This window comes from Hypanus sabinus, chromosome 10 (genome assembly GCF_030144855.1).
Source record: "Hypanus sabinus isolate sHypSab1 chromosome 10, sHypSab1.hap1, whole genome shotgun sequence".
NCBI classification, from domain to species: domain Eukaryota; kingdom Metazoa; phylum Chordata; class Chondrichthyes; order Myliobatiformes; family Dasyatidae; genus Hypanus; species Hypanus sabinus.
The window spans coordinates 109,417,599-109,437,321 of NC_082715.1; the positions used below are offsets into that span (position 1 = coordinate 109,417,599).

Consider the following 19,723-nt stretch of genomic DNA (forward strand, 5'->3'; position numbering starts at 1 on the left):
AGGTATTTGGATTGAAATTAATGGACTTAATGCTGGCAAATGACACCAGCTTAGATGGCCCTCTTCGTCAGCATGGACCAGGAGAGTCTAGAGGCCTGTTTCTGTTCTGTATGACTATCACAAGATAGAAATTAAATCAGTGTCTAACTCAAGTCAGTTGCCTAATGTTCAGTGATGAGGGTTTATTTTAATGAGGTGTACAGGCTTGAGTTGGAGTCATGTTACCAACGCTTTCTGGTGCAGATCACTGCAGGATTGGATTGGAGGAAGTAAATGGATAGAAAGGATCACTCCAGTGGTTTGCAACAAATGTAATAGGAGAGGGGGCAGACTAAGTGGATTGGGATTCTTGAAGATGAAAGAAAGGTTTCACAGTTTGGGATGAATGTGTGATTTTCCCTTTTGGGCCATTTGGCCTTAGTAAATTTGGTGTCTTTTCCACTTGGATTCTCTACCCAGTCCACACATTCTTCAAGTTTCCCTGAAATTAGAATCATCAATCAGCCTTGCCTTTCAAAAACATTCCCAGTGCCAAGTTAATGAATTTGAGAATTACCAAAAATCGTTCTGATACCATGTTGTAAGACCAGTCTCTGGCTTGCCTCTGGAGAGGGCAAAGTTCCTGTTTTTTTTAAAAAAAAAACCATGACCAAGATCGGAACACTCAGAAGCAGACTACACCTCAAGGTGTGGTTGCAGTGGAACAGATTCAGGGCAATGCAATTGGTAGGCTAGCAAATAGAACAGAAAGGAAATGGAGAAAGGAATTAAGTGTTGGGTGAAGGTCAGGAAGGAGCTGGGTTGAAATATTTTTGGTCCACAGCAGCAAAGGAGCTGTCATCAGTTCCCTTGTCAAATGGAACATCTATCCAAAAGAGGACAAAGTTCAGTGTCTGGAGTTCAGGCCCACATTTTCCACGTGGCAGACTTTGATGAGGTGGCTGGTTGTTAATTAACTGCCTTTCCTTGGGAATGCCAGCTGAGCACGAGTTTTATTTCACCATACAAACCTGAACCACCTCGGCTGCTATCTTATCTGTCCTGAAACAGGTTTCATTTTTGTTTGAACCACCCTTCAGGGTTAGTTTTACTTGCCTTTCTCTCTCTCCTCCCACCTGATGTGGTCCTCTCACTTTGTCCTTTGCAGGATCAGCTGATGTACGAGCAACTGCGACAGTCCCTCAGTCGGTGAGAGGAATTGATGTTGTGGTGTGAAGCCTGTTGTCTTTGCTGGAGTAGCCCTTACAACCTGGGTCTGAGGATGGACCCCACAGTAAATGCCACTGAAAATACCAAACTCCTCTTTCCCTATTAAATAATGGCACCAGGGTTGAAGACCTGTTTGGATCTTGCTTTGTAAGTGTCCAAACAACTTTTGTTTCTTTAGGCACGAATTTAGGAGTGGGAGTTTGTAATTAAAGGGGTATTTGGATTTAAATTTGTGATGGGCTGGAGATGAAATTCATCCACAAGATGAATTGTAAAGGATATTTTGCCAAACCTGGGGGAAGGGTGGGAGGAAAACTAGCTATGATGGGACAACATATTACTGAATGCTGCAGAAACCTGCCCGATTCACTCACTCCCGATGCACTGTTTCGGGGGGGGGGGGGGGGGGAGGATAACTTCAGCACGAACTCAAAGTGTAGGCCCAGCTCAAAACACTATGGGCCAAAGGACCCAAACCATGTTGTACTATTCTAAAAAGTATAATTGTGCTTGAACATGACCTTGGTCTGCTCTTGCTATTCAGACAACTAATGTGGAGATCTGCTATCAGCAGAGTTGGGCCCAATTTGATGATTACTTAGTGTTGTTGCAGCTGCTCATATTTTGGCACCACTGCACTGTGCTGCAGGCACTGAGTTACTAATGCATTATCTCACCATCAGCTGAGAATATGGCAGTTTCACTTTGGTTGAAGGATTTCTTTAATTACTCTTAGGCTTTTAGTTTTATTTCTGATGTTTGCATCTGGGCTGACAGCATACTGAGGTCATCCTCAGTGCTTATCTGCCACTTCCCCTCCTTCCCGAGCTTACTTCTGAGATGAAAGTGTAGCAGCTGCTTTGTAACAATACAAACTGTAGTGAGGTTCATCTGAATCAGTGCCAAGAGCTGGCCATGCTGCAGCCATCACTTTCTCTTAGCCTGTGTGGAGCCCCCAGTCACAGATGCCATATTAAAGTTTCACTGGAGGAAAAAGACTTCAACTGCTGGGATCAAGCATGTAATGATTGAGTCCTAGCTGTTGATTAAAATTCTGTTGTATTTGGAAATCCTGATGGTTTAGTGCTTTGAGCTGCAATCCTTTAACCTCAGGGGAAATTTACTGTAACATCTATGTGAATTAGAAATACAACTGTGGAAAACACTTTAAAACACCGTACAATATTTTGTGCTGTACTTTCTATCACAGTATCAACTCTTAAAGGGCATGACTACCACACAACTTATACTTTGTACTGTTTGTGAATCTATCCATTAGCTCAGGATCAACCTATTTTGCCATTTCCTTTTCAATTTCAGACAGCCTAACATTACAACTGAAAGATTAGTATTGAGATCAAGCTGGGCCTTTTATCAATGTCACTAGATTGGAAGTTTCCAATAAGATTTAGTGAGGTTAACTAATAGGACCTTTGAGGGATTGAGTATAAATAACCCAGGAGTTGCATTTGACCGATGTAGTGATGTTTAGTATTCACTAGAATGCTGCAATCCCAGTAGAGTTTTAAAAAAATTTGATCATGCAAGGATTTCTTCTGCAACGTATGTGTAGATTACATCTACATCCAGTTCCTGCTTCCTTGCCTCTGACCAGGATGTCAAATTTTCATCAGTAATGGACAAGCACCACTCATATTATGCCCATTGCACAGGCAGGTTTCACTTTACAACAGAGTGAAGTACCGAGGAACAGTGGGTCAGCGACTGAATGAAGGTCCCATCCCATTTACTACTGTTTTCCTCCAGCAGTTTTTGCTCTGCATTCCAGTAGAGTATACAGCATGGAAAAAGGCCTTCAACCCAACTGGAACATGCCAACCAGTATCTGCCCAGCTAATCCCCATTGCCTGCAGTCTCCCCTCCATGTACCTATCCAACTGCATCAAGTGTTGGAAGAGTGCCAATCTCACTACTTCCTCTCTACCCATGAAGTACCTCATGTCTCTTAATTCTCTTCCCTCCAACTCTCTGCCTGCTGGTTTTGGACTATGATCACCATACCCATCACATCCAAGAAATAAAGATTAATTGTGGCAAACTCAAATTCCTTCTGCATCCTTTTCAGCTTGGTCTTCCCTATAAATGGAAAAAACTACACAATACTCCCAGTAACTTATCGAAGTGTAGCAAGTCCCTACTCCTGAACTCAATATCCTGGTTAATGCTTCACCTCCTCGTACTTACACAGTCCCTTTCAGCAAATTGCACATTTGTACTCACAGCTTCCTGTTGTCAGTGGCCAACAATGAAGCAATTCTCTATAATGTCCTCTTCTCTAGCCTCTCAAGGTCTGGGAATGCAACTGGTCAGACTTTATGCATTTTCCCAGCTCAATGCAATTCAAGTCTGCAAATGCCTCCTGCCTCCATCACATGTAAGTAATTTCTCTAATCACTTTAGTATTATAACTGAAGAAATGAGAATTAGTCATTCCTGCTTGACAATGCAGCCAGAGTTCACTGAACTTGTTATCTCTCCCTTCACCAATAGGAAAATGCTGACCCTGGATTCTTGCTTTGGCAGTTTAAAGCCTTTTACTGGTAAATAGTCACTCTTTTGACCGCAGCTAGGTTCCACCTAACATCATAAAACTTCACCCTGCTCAAGGTCAAGACCAACAGAATTATGGTCACCCTACTGCCACTTGTTATTTGCCCTAGCTCCTTCACGTTCTATGTATTACATCTGTCATCTCACATTTTCATCTTTCTACAGATGCAGAATAACTACAAACTCAGCTTGAGGTATTAAAGCTATTTATTTTTCCACTGCAAAATGGAAAACATTGGGTGGTTTTAACATTAGAAGCATCAGTACAAATACATGCAAAGTAAACCAATCAGTGCAGAAACTGATCCTTGCAGTCAAAACAGGAAGGGGAAGCAGTCAGCAATCAATGAGCAAGTTTCCCCACAAGTATTCTTTGGCTACAGACTCATTCTTTAGTCAGTTTTATGAACCAGTAGATTTTCCCCACACCCACCAAAGGCAGGAATTTGCCATTCTCCTTCATCTCACATTAAAACCCTGAAAATGGAGAGTAGAACTGCTGAACTTCAGGAGACTGACTTGGTTAAGTAAGGAGACTTACTTAAACTGGAGGGAAAATGTGGTTTAATCCCACCCAATTCGGAGTTGCCACTGTTAGCAGTATACCAATGCCTCTCCTCTACTGCCTCCAGCAACCACTCTGAACAGCCGTTTTTGCCATTTCTACAACTGTAGACAAACACCATCCACTTAAGTTGAAGAATAACATGAGCTACTGAAACAGGCAACAACCCAGTCATTGAACTGCTTCAAGTATAACTGACTCAAATTCGAGCTCATAAAGTTAAACTAAAGAATACTCAGAACCACCTGAAGGGGAGGTGATCAGATATGACCCTTGGCACAGAGGAAAACTCAACCTAACAGACAACAGTTCCACAATATAATTGTCAAAGCTTTCCATTGCCAAGATCACCTTTTCCTTTGCCAGACAGACATCCTGCAGTCACTTAATTCCCTGAATTAGTTTCAGCTGAGCAAAAATAATTAGCAAACAACACTTTAATAGACTTAATATTGTTAGTGCATGGTTTGCACAAAGACACTTAATACAATGTTCTTGCAAGATTTGCAAAAACAGCTTAAATTTGCCCAGCAGGCAAGCCACCATTTTTCTGTCTGTTGGCAAGTTCACTCCTAGTCCTGTTTTGCATCTTTCACTGTTCTCTTGATCCGAGAGTAAGGGCTGATCGTATCATCCATGATGAAGTCATAGAGCACTTTCACCCAGGAAGAATACTGGGGCAGGTTGTCATAGTACTCAGCTGCTATCTTCTTCACCTGCAGAGATGAAATTACTGAGTAATTACTTAACCTGGACACAAGCAAAAAGTTTTAACTAATCCCTTAGGTTATAGCTCCATCCAGTCACCCATGTAAGAGCAGGCTGTGTCATTGCTACACTCACTTTTCCTGTTACACTAATCCAGCCGAGGCCTAGACTTATTCCTTGTGCCATGTGTCACTATGGAAACCAGCACAGACCCACACCCAAGGCAGGGCTGAACATCAGCCACACTGGAGATAGCTACAAATCATGCAGTTGTTGGCAACTACTAAAATCTTGTACTTTATTCCTTCTGCTGTAGTCTAAAGGATTTCACTGTGTAGCTGTGATCATCAGTAACAGGCAAATTCATTAGATCAAGCAGTTGGATTTAAAGATTCAGATTTTTTAAATGTCCAAACATTTCCCGACTCAACTGCAGTGTTAAAGAGTGGGTTTGTTCTAATCATTCCACATCAAGCAGTTCATTCAAGTCTGCACTCTGCAAGTTTGAGTCTTATTCTCCAGACTGAATTCAAGTGGCAAATCCACAGTACTGATGTGAAATGCAAATAGAACAACCTTTCCTTGTTTACACAGCTGTATCTACACAGCACAAAGTATAGTGAGTGCATAGCCAAAACAGAATCAAATGAACTTAAAGCCACTAAGTCAATGTGTACAATTTCATGTAGAACCTCAGTACGGACCTACCATTATATCTCAGACACCCATCAGCCAACAAATGGTTCAATAGCTCAGCCCTGGACTAGAGGAATTTTTTTTCAAAAACACCAACACTCACCTGAGGAAGTCTACAGCCTGGAATACTGGGGAAGTCATGATGTTCATTGTGATATCCAACATTGAAGGTGATTAGATTGAGGGGGCCATAATAAGAGTAGGTTTCATGTCCTTTCAGAAACATGTAGTGCTCAGCGATGAAGTGTCCAGAGATTGGATGAAGGCCCATTCCCAGAAGAGATCCTGCCAACATGTAAACAATTGGTTTTGCTCCCCAGAGATTATATATCAGCAGGTTGAAGGTTAACTGAACAACCAGATTAGCGATCTCCAAGTGAGTGATGGGCTTGGGGTTGATGCAGAGTGGGCGCGTGGCATAGAACAGTGGCTGCAGGACAACCCAGAAAAACTTCCTTAGTCTGGTGCAGAAAAACCAGCCCTCAAAATCTGTGGGAATGTCAACATCAATACCATCTCCACCCATGTAGCGATGATGATCCATGTGGTACCTCTTGAAGGAGACCGAGTATGGCAGACCAACAGGAAGATTAGCAAACATCCCAAAAAAGCGGTTGAACAGTGCATACTTGTGCCCAAATGCAGCATTGTGAGAGATTTCATGGATGCCCAGTGTGATGGAATGGTTTATACACCCACCAAATACATATGCCCAGAATATCACCCACTTCCATTCCAAGTCCTTCACAAGGTAGAAGGCCAGAACTTGCACTGCTACCATCAGGATGATGATCCACTTTAGGTTGTGATCTGGGCCCATCAACAACTTGATCTCAGGATATTTGGCTGCAAAACAAAAAGACCTGTTCAAAACTCTGGCCTGGTCTGCAACAGCAGTGATCAAGAAATATCATTTGATCATCAACAAATGCTTCAGAACTGAGCCACAATCCGTTTAGGTTTATCACATGTACATCAAGACAGTGAAACACGTCAACACATGCACACCAACGCAGGACAGGCCACCTCTGACCTGGACTCTTGCACTACATTATACCCAATTGTACAAATTTCACAATGTATACCAGTGATATTAAAACTAATTCTGAGGTTGCCCTGGCCCAGACTGATGGACATTGGATCTCAGATTGAATATCCACACACGCTCTTTTCTACAATGCCATTATAAAGATATTTGTAGTATTCAATCCAAAATTCAGAACTGTTCAAAAATCTGGCAGACAAAACCCAATTTCAACTTTCCCTTGCAGGATGGCATCAGTAAATGGACAAAAGCTCTCTTGCCCATTCTCACTCAAACCCATTATCAACTTTCTCCAGATAAACAGATATTCAACCAGTAATGTTATGTTAAGCTAGTGTAATAATGAAAACTCCCTGCCAGCAGCTGACAGATATTCCAGGTGTTGGTCTGTAACCACCACAATACTAGCATGTTACCACATAGAAAATCTGCAGGTGCTGGAAATCCAAGCAATACACAAAACACTGGAGGAACTCAGCAGGCCAGGTAGCATCTATGGAGAAAAGTATAGTCAACAATTTTGCCCAAAATGTCAACTGTACTTTTTCCTCCCCCATAGATGTTGTCTGGCCTGCTGAGTTCCTCCAGCATTCTGTGTTACTAGCGCATTACATCCACCATCAGCCATTTATGGAACTAAGCTCAAACTTTCATGAACCCAATAATTGAGCAGTCAACCCAAACTAGACACTGGTCCAAAACCTCCCCAAACAGATGCAATACTTCAGTTCTGATCACATCAGGTGATGGTCCCAGTAAGATGGAGATTTACTAGAACAAATGAATCCAAATAATGGCTGCAACCACAAAGTTTATCAAATTATGTATGTCACCATATACTACACTGAAGTTCATTTTCTTATAGGCATGCATAGTCAAAAGAAATGCAATAGTATTTAAAAAACTACACAATTGAAGCAATTTGATCTTAACACCATTTACTAGTCACTCATCTACATCAAGGAATGATCTTTGATAAGGGAAGAAACCCAGTAATTGGGGGAGGAGGAGGAGGCCAAAATGTCACAGCACTAAGGTCAGAACAAACTCCAACTGAGCAAATAATGGGATGCAGGAGTTTCAGGACAATATTTACCAACTCCTCATTTAATAGTTTGCTTGACCCTGGGGCTGAGGCAATGACAGTTCCAGTAGCACTGTCACTCTGGGTCAAGAGGTTTGGTGGACCCAAGATGTAGGGTAAATCAATGCAATCCTGGCAGGGCAAAGGAACATTAAAATGAGAACATAGTTCAAGGAGATAATACCTAGATCTCCTCAATACTGGGAGAAATATCATGTGAGCTTTATAGAACAGGGACGAGTGCCCAAAGTCTAGGATTGTTTTACTCAGTTAAAATAGTTTAGGATGTAGTCTACGGGCTTCTGCAATATAAGTGTCAAGACATTTGAATCAGGTCAGAGGGATTTGTCACAGTGTCAGTAACTATACTAACAGCTCAGATAAAGCATTGATACACAAATGGCTGGCAATCAGGTCCAAGACTTGTACTGCACCATCTGGAAGGTTTCAAATGCTGGTCGTGGATTTTTAAGGGATGAAGAAACAAATGAAACATGATCTGCAAACTGCCAGGGACAGCACCGTGGCATCATTACCTGAAATTTGTAGGTACAGTCCCACTCTAGTAACAAGCACACTTCCCAGCAGGGCAGGGGGAAGCTATGTAATGTTAAGCAAATGGGATACACGAGTTTGAGGACAGTATTTACTTATCCTTGAGTTAACAGCCTACTGGATGACTTAAGACTGACTCCTGATCATAGGCCTTCAATTCACTTCTCAGAAGGTAGAGTTATTTAACACTGCAGATAATTGTTAATTTTTCTCAGGTGCTGAATGCAAATTCCAGCTTCCCTGGCAACACACAAATTTGGACCAATAGCTCTGGTCTCCAGTTCAAGTCTGATAATAATCACTTACTGAGAAACAGATCTCAGCTGAAATCATTCTGACCCCATTGTCAATCATTCAGTTGAATTAGTATGACCAAGTGAAATGAATTACCATGGCTGCAGTATCAGGACAGGTGTACACCAGTATCTGATAAAATATTCTCTTCCAGAGACAGTTCAACAGCATCTAGGGCAAACTCAAGACATACCAAAGATAGTGGATGCCAGTCTGCAAGTTACCCAGTCTCAGCTAAAGTGTTGTAGCACTGGAATTCTATCCAAGAATAGCAAAAACATGATTGAAGACATTGAGAGAATACACTCAGCTTGCCAGTGAGAGACACATTGTGAAGATTTAGCTGATGCAGCCACTTGTCTGGAATCACGGTTTGTATTAGTCCCACAATACAATGTGCTGCACATCATTTATGAATTACCTGATAGTTTGAATATGCCTTATTCATGGAAGTGAATAAGGGACAAGCAAATTCTATTCAAATCAGTGAACTGCACCACTGCCAAATGCTCCAATGTCAATAACCAACTGTACAACCTGCTACAAGTCTTCCAAATAAAGCCAAACCACTTGCTTCCTTTAGCTAGTCTTGGAACGTGCAATTTCAGCTTGGTGTTTCAGATGCTTTTGTTTCTGTGTTCTCACAACTCTTGGTTCTAATATGCTCAAGTTTTCTGCATCTTCTCCCAGTTACCCAATTCTACTGCCACTTTGCCATTTTAACTACAAAGGGGCCAACATTTGCCTCGCTAGTCTTAACCAAGACTGGTACACACTTGAGATTAGGAAAAAGTAGATTTGGTCCAGTACATTACAAGTGAAGCCCTCCCAAACATTGAGCACATCTACAGAAATGCTGTACGAAAGCAACATTCAGAGATCCAGGCCATGCTCTTTTGCTGCTGCCATCAGGTACAAGAGCTTCAGGACTCACACCACCAGGCTCTTGAACAGAAGGGGATAACTAACCTCCCTTGCCCATGAATTGAGATGTCCCCATAGCCAATGATCTCACTTCAAGTACTCATCTCACATTTGTTAATTATACATTTACAGCTCATCTAGTGCATGAGCTTTCATTGATCCTGTTGTATTAATATTCTTTCAATTTACTGTATGCCTGCAGGAAAATGAATCTCAGGGTTGCATATGGCAACCTTTAAGTCTTGACTGTCACACTAGTTAGATTCTTATACAGGGCCTAGAAAAAGTATTCACCATTAGAAGTTACATTTTATTGTTTTACATTAAGTGATTTAATTTGGCTTTTATAACAATGATCAACAAAAAAAAACTCACATATTGAAGTGAAAACAAAGTTCAGTTTGGCCTGTTTCCGTGCTGTGATTGTTATATGGTTATTCACTCTCCGAGTCAGTATTTAGAAGATGCACCTTTGGCAGCAATTACAGCCTTAATTCTGCAGATTCAGTCCACTCCAGGATATTAATTTAACTTTCTTTAAGCCATTCATGTAGCTTTGGCTTTATGCTTGGTCATTGTCTTGCTGAAAAAGAAATCTCCCAAGTTGCAGTTCTCTTGCAGATTGCATCAGGCTTCATAATCTGGATGGTATGTCAAACAGTGTTTAGTCTGATGGCCAAAAAGCTCAAATTTGGTTTTGGACCACAGAACCTTACAGCTGATGTCAGTCTCCCATGTTCTCTAGCAAACTAGCTGAGATTTCATGCAAGGCCCCCCCACCAAACTGAATGGCAAAGCACCCAGGCAACAGCTTTCTATGTGCAGACTTTCCCACCTCAGTCACTGAAGTTTGTAACTCGTCCAGAGTTGTCACAAGTCTCTTCGTGACTTCCTTCACTAGTCCCCTTCTTACACAGCCTGCTCCAGGCAGATTTACAGCTGTGCCACATTCTTTCCATTTCTTGATGATTGACTTAACTGCACTCCAAGGGATATTTAACAACTTGGAAATGTTCTTGTATCCATCTCCCGACTTGTACTTTTTGATAATCTTTTCATGGAGTTGCTTGGAGTGTTCTTTTGTCTTCATGGTGTAGTTTTTACCAGGATACTGGCTCACCAGCAGATGGACCTTCCAGATACAGGTGTATTTTTACTACAATCAATTGAAACACCTTGACTGCACAGGTGATCTCCATTTAACTATGTGACTTCTAAAACCAATTGGCTGCATGATTTGGTGTGCCATATTGAAGGGGGGGATGAACACTTATGTAATCAATTTTGCAATTTACATCACTTTGCAGAGATCTGTTCACTTTAACAGAAGTCTGTTGATCAGTATCAGAAAGCCAAATTAAATTTACTGAGATTCAATGTTTAAATCAATGAAACATGAAAACTTAAAGAGGGTGAACACTTTTTATGGGCACTGTAAGCTACCGGTTGAAGAGTTACAAGTAAACATGAAAGCAGAGTCAGGAGAAATTCAGATGAGCCATGACCAAAATGGCAGTGTCAGCACCTGCTAATTTGTATCCAAATCCCAATTTTAACCCAAATCCAGTGACATACATACCTTTGATACTTAATTTAATCTCCTGGCATTAGAATGAAAATCCAAATTAGGTCAAACCCAATATTAAGCAGGTCTACAGGTGGGGGGAGAAGGGAGAGCTGGGCAAGCAGTTTTGCCCATGTGAATAAAGAGTCGAAAAGCGATTTCTAAGCCTCTAGCCAAGCTACCTGCAGGAATTTGAATATATATAGCTTGAGTGTCTCCCAAGCTGTTGTTGAGGACAGACTTGATTAGTTTATGCATCAAAAGTGGGATTTTGGTTGTGATGCAACATGAAAACTCCAAGCATCCTCAGAAAATATAATCCAGCTAAGTTTTTTTTTAAGATTGATCTGTTGTCCAGTTCAATGGCAAGTAAAGTTTTGGCAGATTACCCAGATGGATCTAACTGCACACATTCCTTCACCTGACCTGCAGAGAACACCAATGATTCACCCAAAATCTGTACTTTTGAACAAAATGTAGTCATTAAAAATACCAACTTTGGTTATGAACACAAGTCTGTTTGGTGTAGTCCTTTTAAGCCTACATCTTACTTGATAGGGTACATCGGCAGCCCCCTCCCCCCACCCAGTCACTTTACAGGAAACCTGTCATATTTGCAGTGATTAAAAATCAGCAGTTGCTTTGGCAAACAATATTTGCTTCCCAAAATAAGCTGAACAAATTCCTGACAAGTTTCAACAGCTCACATCTACAACATCACATATCCAACTTGTATCAACAGAATTTCTGCAGACCTGACAATTAAAATAGTTGGTTCCTGCAAGTTCAATTCTCTGACTAGCAATATCATCTACCAATGATAACACCTCATCAGTTCTGAATGGTCTGACCTGATGCATCAACTTTCCACAGATGCTTACAGGCTTACTGAACACCCCCAGTGGCATCTCCACCCTTAACCCATGGCTTCTAGTTGTAGAAAACATCCAACCCCAGCAGAAAAAAGCCTGTATTTACCCTATCCATACCCCCTAATTTAGTATACCTCTATCAAACTCCCTTCAATCTTCGATATTTCAAGGAATAAATTCAATATTTCTTTATAACTCAGTCCCAGCAAATTCTCTTTACTCAATCTTATTTACATTTTCCCTTCAAGTGGGTAACCAAACTGCACGCAATACTCCAAATTAGGCCTCAATAGCTTGTACAACTTCAATACAACATCCCACCTCCTGTACTTAATAGTCCAATTTGTTAAGGCCAATGTACCAAAGCTTTGCAAGACCTCCCCGGGTTGGTCCGACTACCATAGCCTGCATCAAATTTCATCTGCCATTTTGTCACCCCAGTTTCCCAGCTGGTCCAGACCCTGCAACAAAATCTAATGATCTTCCTCACTATCCACTACACACCTAATCTTGGTGGCATCTTACAAAGATCTGCTGATCCAGTTCACATTATCTTCCAGATCACTGATGATGACAAACAGACCCAGTGCAGATCCTGTAGCATTGCACTAATTACAGGCCTCCAGTAACAGAAGCAACCATCTACTCCACTCTGGCTTCTCCCACAAAGCCACTATCTAATCCAATTTACTACTTCATTTTGAATCAAACCTTCTTGACTAATCTCCCATGCAGTACCTTGTCAAACGCCCTATTGTCCATGTGAACAACATCCAATGCCTTGCTTTCAATTTCCTCAAAAACTATGATTGGTTAGACAAACCAGAAAATCTGCAGATGCTGGAAATCTCTCCCCTTTCTTTCATGAACTTCTGTCCTCCAGGCTCCCCCTTCTCCAGCCCTGTATCTTTCACCAATCAACCTCCTAGCTCTCTACTTCATCCTCCCTCCCAGTTCCACTCATCACCTTACGTTCCTCTCTTCTCACCACCAACTTTAAAATCTCATCTTTTTTCCTCTCCAGTCCTGCCAGAGTCTTGGCCCAAAACATCAAATGTATTTCTCTTCCACCCCCCCCCCCCCAAAGAGATGCTGCCAGCATTGTGTTGATTGGTCAGACATAACCTACCACACACAAGGCTATGCTGACTATCCTCAGTTGATGGCTATCCAAATACTCATCTCCTGTCCATTCGAATACCTTCCAATAACTTTCCCACTACTGACGTCAGGTTCGCTGGCCTACAATTTCCTGATCCATTTCAGAGCCCTTCATAAACAGAACATTAGCTATCCTGTAATATCTCACCTGTCACCAAGGATGATGTAAATCTCTGCTAGGGCCTTTATTTTCTGCACTTGCCACCCATAGTCCAAGGGAACACCTTCAGGCCCTGGGCATTTATCCACCCTAATTTGCCTCAACACAGCAAACATCACTAATCTGTAAAGGGTGATGCTGTTTTGCCTCACATCCAGAGACCACTTCCCAAGTAAACACAGATGCAAAAAAATCCATTTAAGATCTCCCCATCTCTTTGGCCCCACATATTTGATCTTCCGGAGGAACAATTTTGTCCCTTGCACTTAACATACCTGTAAAATCGCTAAGGATTATCCTTCACCTTGTCTGCTAGAGAAACTTTATGCCTTCTTCTAGCCCTCCTGATTTCTTTCCCAAGTGTTCTCTTGCATTTCTAGGGCCCCACAAGTACCTCATCTGTTCTTACCTGCCTGTACTTGATGTGCACATTTAAAACAAACATCTCCTGAAAACCTCCAGGTTCCCTAAACCTGTTGTCTTGCCTTTTATGCTGACAGGCACACAAGTTTTTCTTCCCCACTCAATTTTACTTTTGAAGGCCTTCCAGTTACAAAGTACCCCTTTGCTGAAAACAGCCTGTGCATTGATGTAGCCAAGGGAAATAAATAAGAATGCAGAATGGTGTGACAGTTACAGAGAAAGTAATTGTTTTCAGGTAGAGAAAACTGAATCAATGGATGGAAGACATTTGTCATGGGCTCAATTCTCTGCATTTTTTGCAGAAACCATTATGTACATACATATTACTAGACTACAAAATCAGAACCAACTAGTTTTCAAAGCTCCTTGGCCAGAAACTATGGGATACATAGCATTGTACTATAAATTGCTAAACATCTGTGCATCACAGCTGTATCCTAGGAATTCTGCAAGTTAGGCAAGAGGTTTCAATTACAGATCCCTTTACTATTTGACATTAAAAAATGTGACTCGCCACCATTTCATACTGAATGTTTTAAAAACCAAGTTGGACGCTCAGTTGTAAGGAAATACCTTATCCCAATATTCAAGGGTAAAAAAGAGAAAGCATAATTTAGATCAGATTAAATTAGCCCACTGTTCTTGTTAAACTGATAAGTTGACACCGAGAATTGCTAACTACAGATAGGGACCAACATCAAGGGCATGGAATTGACGGAAAGTTAATCACTTAGCTGGAAAGGACAGAGAAATTCAACTCACAGATTGTCTAGTTAGGTTCCACAACAGACCCGTGTTGCAACGACAGCCATTCAAGTGTTTTGTAAAAACATTTTGTATTCTTTCCCCAATGACAAAGACAAACAGTAAGAGCAAAAAGATTAAAGGTTTGTGGCAAATCAGTAAATTTCTATGTTGGACTGTATATTGGCCAGAATTCTGAGGAAACTACATGATATGGTCCTTAGTAATTTGACAGGAAATTTGTCCCTTTACCATGCTGAAAAGTTTATGGGGAATGAATAGTAGGTTCAGAAGTAATTTTGTTTCAGGAATCAAAGCCAGGAAATTACAAATTGGGTTTGTTATTTCTAAAGCAAAACAAAGCCAAACAACTTAAAAATACATTACCCAAACTAGTGGAAATGGTTGAGGAATTCAGTCATTACCTCACAGTTGGGGAGAAAATGTCCCAATCGCATTCATGAAGTTTTCTTAATAAATCCTTCTTAGCTGTTTGAAGTCACTTGTCTGCAACCAACAAATTGGTGCTGGACACTGCAGATTAACCTTTTTGTAGCCACAACAAGCTGATAGTGCTCAAATGATCCCTTGTAAACAGAACTCATTCACTAGCACCCACTGAATCCAACATGAGCTTTCCACTGCAAGAATAAGCTAGGAAGCTACACTGGAAATTTATTCCAATTATCTCGAACATAACTTTACACTGTCAAATCTCTTAATGCTGAAGTTGACCAGACATTTAATAGTTGTGCAGTTTGAGCATCACCTGAACATCCATTCTGCTTAAAAACTTGTACTCAAGGTAATCATTAGGCAATTTGTATTTTGTTAAAGCAGAATGGGGAAGACTAGTTTACATTTGAGAGTTGGGAACAGACAGAACAAAGTTCTGGCAATGAACTGCAAAATGTTTTCACTGATAGAACAGAAGAATGTAGGCACTGAAATCCAAAGTCACAGGAAGTGACCAAAGTCATTACTGTACTTGTGGAGAAAACAAACCACCATTATTACTGCAGAACTGGCTGAACATCAGATTCCGCAATTGCAAGAATCAAGCCCAGGAGGTTGCAGTGTGCCCAGCTCAAAGACATGTTGGGCCTCATCATTACAGAGCAGAAACAAGACAGATAAGTCAGTGTGGGATGGAGAAATAAGGTGACAGAAGCTCAGTCATCCCTGCAGACAGAGTAAGGTTCATGAAGCATTGGGGACTGCATTGTGAAATGACAGACACCAGACTGGAAGTTAATCACTGCAGGGAGAGTTCAAATCCCTAACTGCATCGCAGCCCTGTACAAAGGCTGCTGTGGGTTGTATGGCACAAACCTGAACACTGGATTTGCCTCATGAAGGCAACATCCATCACCAAGGCCCCTCATCACCAGGCACACATCTTCACACTATGAGAGACAAGTACAAGAGCCTGAAGACAAGCTATTTAGAAACAGCTTCTTCCCCATCAGATTCCTGAACAGTTGTGAACCTCTGAACACATTCCATTTTTTATACTATACATTTGAAATTTAGCAATTTTATGTCCTTGCACTGCTGCTCACAGTCAAGGACAATAAACTAGACTCCAGCATTTCCCCAGTTTCCTCCCCAAAAGAGGGCAGTTGACCCAAATTTTAATAGTACACTAACAACATCCTGCAGTGGAGAAAGCACAAGGCATGTAGAATGCAATATCTGTACTGGAAGGAAGTTCTGTTTAAAGCAGTAAACAGAGAAGGAATGGCATTTATTGCAGCATGCTATACAAATCAGGAAAATTTAGAACAGAAAGTGCTGGGGAACAAATTACCATGGTCATTGATTTACAACAACTATTCTAGTTAATCAGGACAGGTCAATCCACAAATTTAGCAGATCTTCCTCACTAGCAAAGTCACACTACTCAAAATATTAACTCAAGTCTCCTCACTCTTCAGCTCCACCCACCCACCACCCCCAACACAGAAATCTGCATTTGGTACAGAGCACCAATTAGGGCAAGAGGATCCAAAATAGCTGATATCTGAGCATTTGGCAGAGACAGATACTCTCACAATAAGTTCCATGAAGAATATCTGAATCAAAGCACAAAAGGCTACAGATTAAATGCTGATCCATAAATATGATTACTTAATCAGAATTGTTGTAACTGTTGCTGACAATGAGACAAGAAAGGTCGCAGATGCTGGAGTAATTAAACAAGTCAGACTGTATCTATTGAGGGAAATGAACAATAGACATTTCAGGCTAACACCCTTCATCAGAACTGAAAAAATGAGAAGCCAGAATAAAATGGGGTGGAGGAGCATGAGCTGGCAGGTGTAGGTGAAGGGGCAAAGGGCTTAAAAAATGTTGGACACTGATAGGAGAGGACAGTTGACCATGCAATAAAGGGAAAGTGAGGAACTGGAGGGAGCAAAGTGTGGAAGGCACAATATTTCATTTCGTACAGCTCGTGCATTGTACACAGATCTATCAGATAGGAAGCACATGACAGAACTTAAGACACTGCTGAAAGTTCTTCAGGATGGTGTCTGAACTCGGCGAGAATGGAGAAGCTAAGACTATTCTTTGGAGCAGAGATTGAGGGACTAATTGAGTGTATAAAATTGAGGGCTATGGATAAGAACAATACTTTTGCATATCCAAGGCAAATAAAATTGGAACAGTGTCAGTGCAAGTGATTCACAGGGGAACGTTTTCTAGAGAACGGCAAGTACCTGGAATGCAGTAGACTGGTCGCAGACACCGCTAACACTGAAGTACTGTACAGACAGGCGCCCTGTTCTCCGAGACATGACGACACATTTGTCCCGTTACCTCCCAACCCCTCCCCCACACACGTTCGATTACAACTCTGATTATATCTCAGTTTTTAATGAAACGTGCTCATTTCGGAACATCAAACTCAAAGTGCCGTAAACAGTGACCACTCGTTTCTAAAACTCGACTCCCTTCGACGCAGAGCGAAGGGACTAACAGGGAAAGTTGGCCGTGGGTCAGGAGATCGCGGTGGTGCGGCCGGTCCCCGTGAACACGTCGGGGTGAAGAGGACGGTGGCTGTCCAAATAACGGTACAGAGCGAGGGTGCGGCCGGAAGCTGGGCCCATCCGGACAAACATATACCACTGCCCACCCGGCCGCGTAACGGACCCAGGCTTCAGCCTATTCCCCCCTCCCCCCACACCCCGCCGGCAGCGCCCGGCGTCGCGTACCCTCCTCCATCCCCCGACCTCGTCGTTCCAGCAGGCGCCGCCGTACCCACAGCCCGCGCGGCTAACGGTCCCTGCGCGCGACTGACCGAGGATCTGGAGCCGGCGCGCCGTGTGCGGCTGGTCGGTGTAGACCCACTCGAAGTCCTCGCGCGCCACCCGGTTGCCCATGGCTGCCTTCCGCTTGTCGCCTCGCTCAGCGCCGACCGTTAACAGCCGGGCAGCTCGCGCTTTAATCCCCGACCCGCGCCGGGCCCCGCCCCAGGCCGCGACGTCACCATGTCCAGTAAACCAGCGGCCGTCCGTCCCGCCTCACGGCGCCTCTGACGTCACCGCCGCCGGTAACGGTGACAGCCTGCTCAGAACTAGACCTGGGTGTGAGGGAGCGGGGTAATTGCACGTTGCCAGCGTTCAAGACGTGGTAGAAACTAATGGGGAAAAGATAGTTGAAATTAAGTCTGGGCGCCATCTTTATGCGGGACAGCTTTGAGGGTCATGTGATGTGTTGAGGTTGACATTTTTGTGCGGGGCAGCTTGTTGTGTCAACGGGTGATAATTTTTGGACGATGAGCCATGTAGGTGCTTGCCTGGAGTCGGTTTGAACGGATTGAGATGGGTAATAATATTCAAGACTCATCAAAGCTCAATCCTCTAAGGACTCTGTTTATTCTTCTCGCTGCCTCGGTATAATCAAACAGCGCACCACCCTGGACGTTATAGGACAGTTTATACAAAAGCTTGAAAGTACATACAGTACCACCAGACTCAAGAACAGCTTCTATCCCACTGTTATCAGATTCTTAAAAAGATAAAAGACACTTGGTCTTACAGACCACCTCGATATGATTTTGCACTTCATCGTTTGCCTGCATTGCACATTTTCGGTAACTTTTTCACTTTATTTTATGTTGGTATTGTTTTGCCTTATTTTAGCTGAATGCACTGAGTATTAATTAGATCTGTATAAACAGTATGCAAAACAAGCTATTCACCGGATCTTGCTACTTGTGACAATACTAACCAAACACCAATCGCCTTTTAAAAGTTTATTAAGACTGAGCCTGCTATACATGTGAAATAGCAGGTACAACACTACAAATCACATCAGATGTGATGTGAAATTACCAACAGGTGATTTAAAATATTACTATTGTGTACTAACGTGACCTCTGCTTTATGCTGCTTGAGCTTCCTTTGACAGCTACCTGTCTCTACTTCTCTCTGATTGTACTTATGACCAACACTATCCACATTTCCCTATTCTTCAAACTTCAGTGTTACTCACTCTAACTCTAGATCACTTTGAACATAAACCAGCCCAGTGATGACTCAAAATATTCACAGGAGTCAGTCTTGTCTGTGGACATCTACATATAGCCAAAGACTTCCCCAAGCCTCCTCATTTCATCATGCAGGAATCTCATAATTTGACAGACACTTTCCTGTCTTCATCCCCTTCACCTGTTTGATGTTCAGCTATTGCATAACACAAATTGACTGGAGAAAATTTAAGTCTCTTGGCATCCTGAAAAAAAATGTTGATTTGGTTTTTCTCCAGTTTTCAATAAGGCTGTTCATGTCAGAACATTACATAATGGGGCCATGTTTGTAATTCCTGTGTTGACTGTAAATTATTGGTGAAAAAGGCAGTTGACTTTTGTGTTTTATAAACAGTTCTTCAACATTTCCTCTCAGATTACAGCCAGGAAATGTTCAGCACATATCCCCGTTGTTCTCCACAGTACTCTGAAATGGAAGTCAGTGTCAGTTTACCATGAGTTAGCGGGAGACGGTTGGCTACAGGCCAGGGAATTAATGCAGTAACACTGCAAAAACCTGACAATTTTTATAGTCGCATCATGATGTGGTAAGGCACATGCTTAGCCCAGGGCCCACAGGAAACTGCAAGGAGCTCAGTACATTTCAAAAACCAGAC

At 42.2% G+C, this 19,723-nt stretch overlaps 2 protein-coding genes across 6 annotated transcripts in view; one reads left to right on the forward strand and one right to left on the reverse strand.

Moving 5' to 3' along the window:
* Positions 1-4,879, forward strand: part of nvl (nuclear VCP like) — a 75,854-nt gene extending 70,975 nt beyond the window's left edge. For all 5 annotated transcript variants that reach the window (XM_059982597.1, XM_059982599.1, XM_059982600.1 and 2 more), the window contains one exon: positions 1,148-4,879. In XM_059982597.1, coding sequence (XP_059838580.1) covers positions 1,148-1,192 — 45 coding nt within the window. In that variant the 3' untranslated portion in view covers positions 1,193-4,879. The remainder of the gene's footprint in view (positions 1-1,147) is intronic.
* On the reverse strand, positions 3,970-18,068 carry degs1 (delta(4)-desaturase, sphingolipid 1). Its single transcript, XM_059982612.1, has 3 exons — positions 17,877-18,068; positions 5,853-6,595; positions 3,970-5,061 (listed from the first exon to the last, which is right to left on the reverse strand). Exons 1-3 carry the CDS (start codon positions 17,956-17,958, stop codon positions 4,918-4,920), a joined length of 969 nt encoding a protein of 322 aa, XP_059838595.1. The 5' UTR covers positions 17,959-18,068; the 3' UTR covers positions 3,970-4,917.
* Positions 18,069-19,723: the final 1,655 nt, after the last annotated feature.

Excerpts from the sequence above, each read along its gene's own strand:
- degs1 (XM_059982612.1), bottom strand. The coding sequence starts at position 17,958 with ATGGGCAACCGGGTGGCGCGCGAGGACTTCGAGTGGGTCTACACCGAC. Across the intron at positions 6,596-17,876 it reads GCGCCGGCTCCAGATCCTCG|CCAAATATCCTGAGATCAAG; the intron begins GTCAGTCGCGCG and ends TTTGTTTTGCAG. Across the intron at positions 5,062-5,852 it reads CAGGCTGTAGACTTCCTCAG|GTGAAGAAGATAGCAGCTGA; the intron begins GTGAGTGTTGGT and ends TCATCTCTGCAG.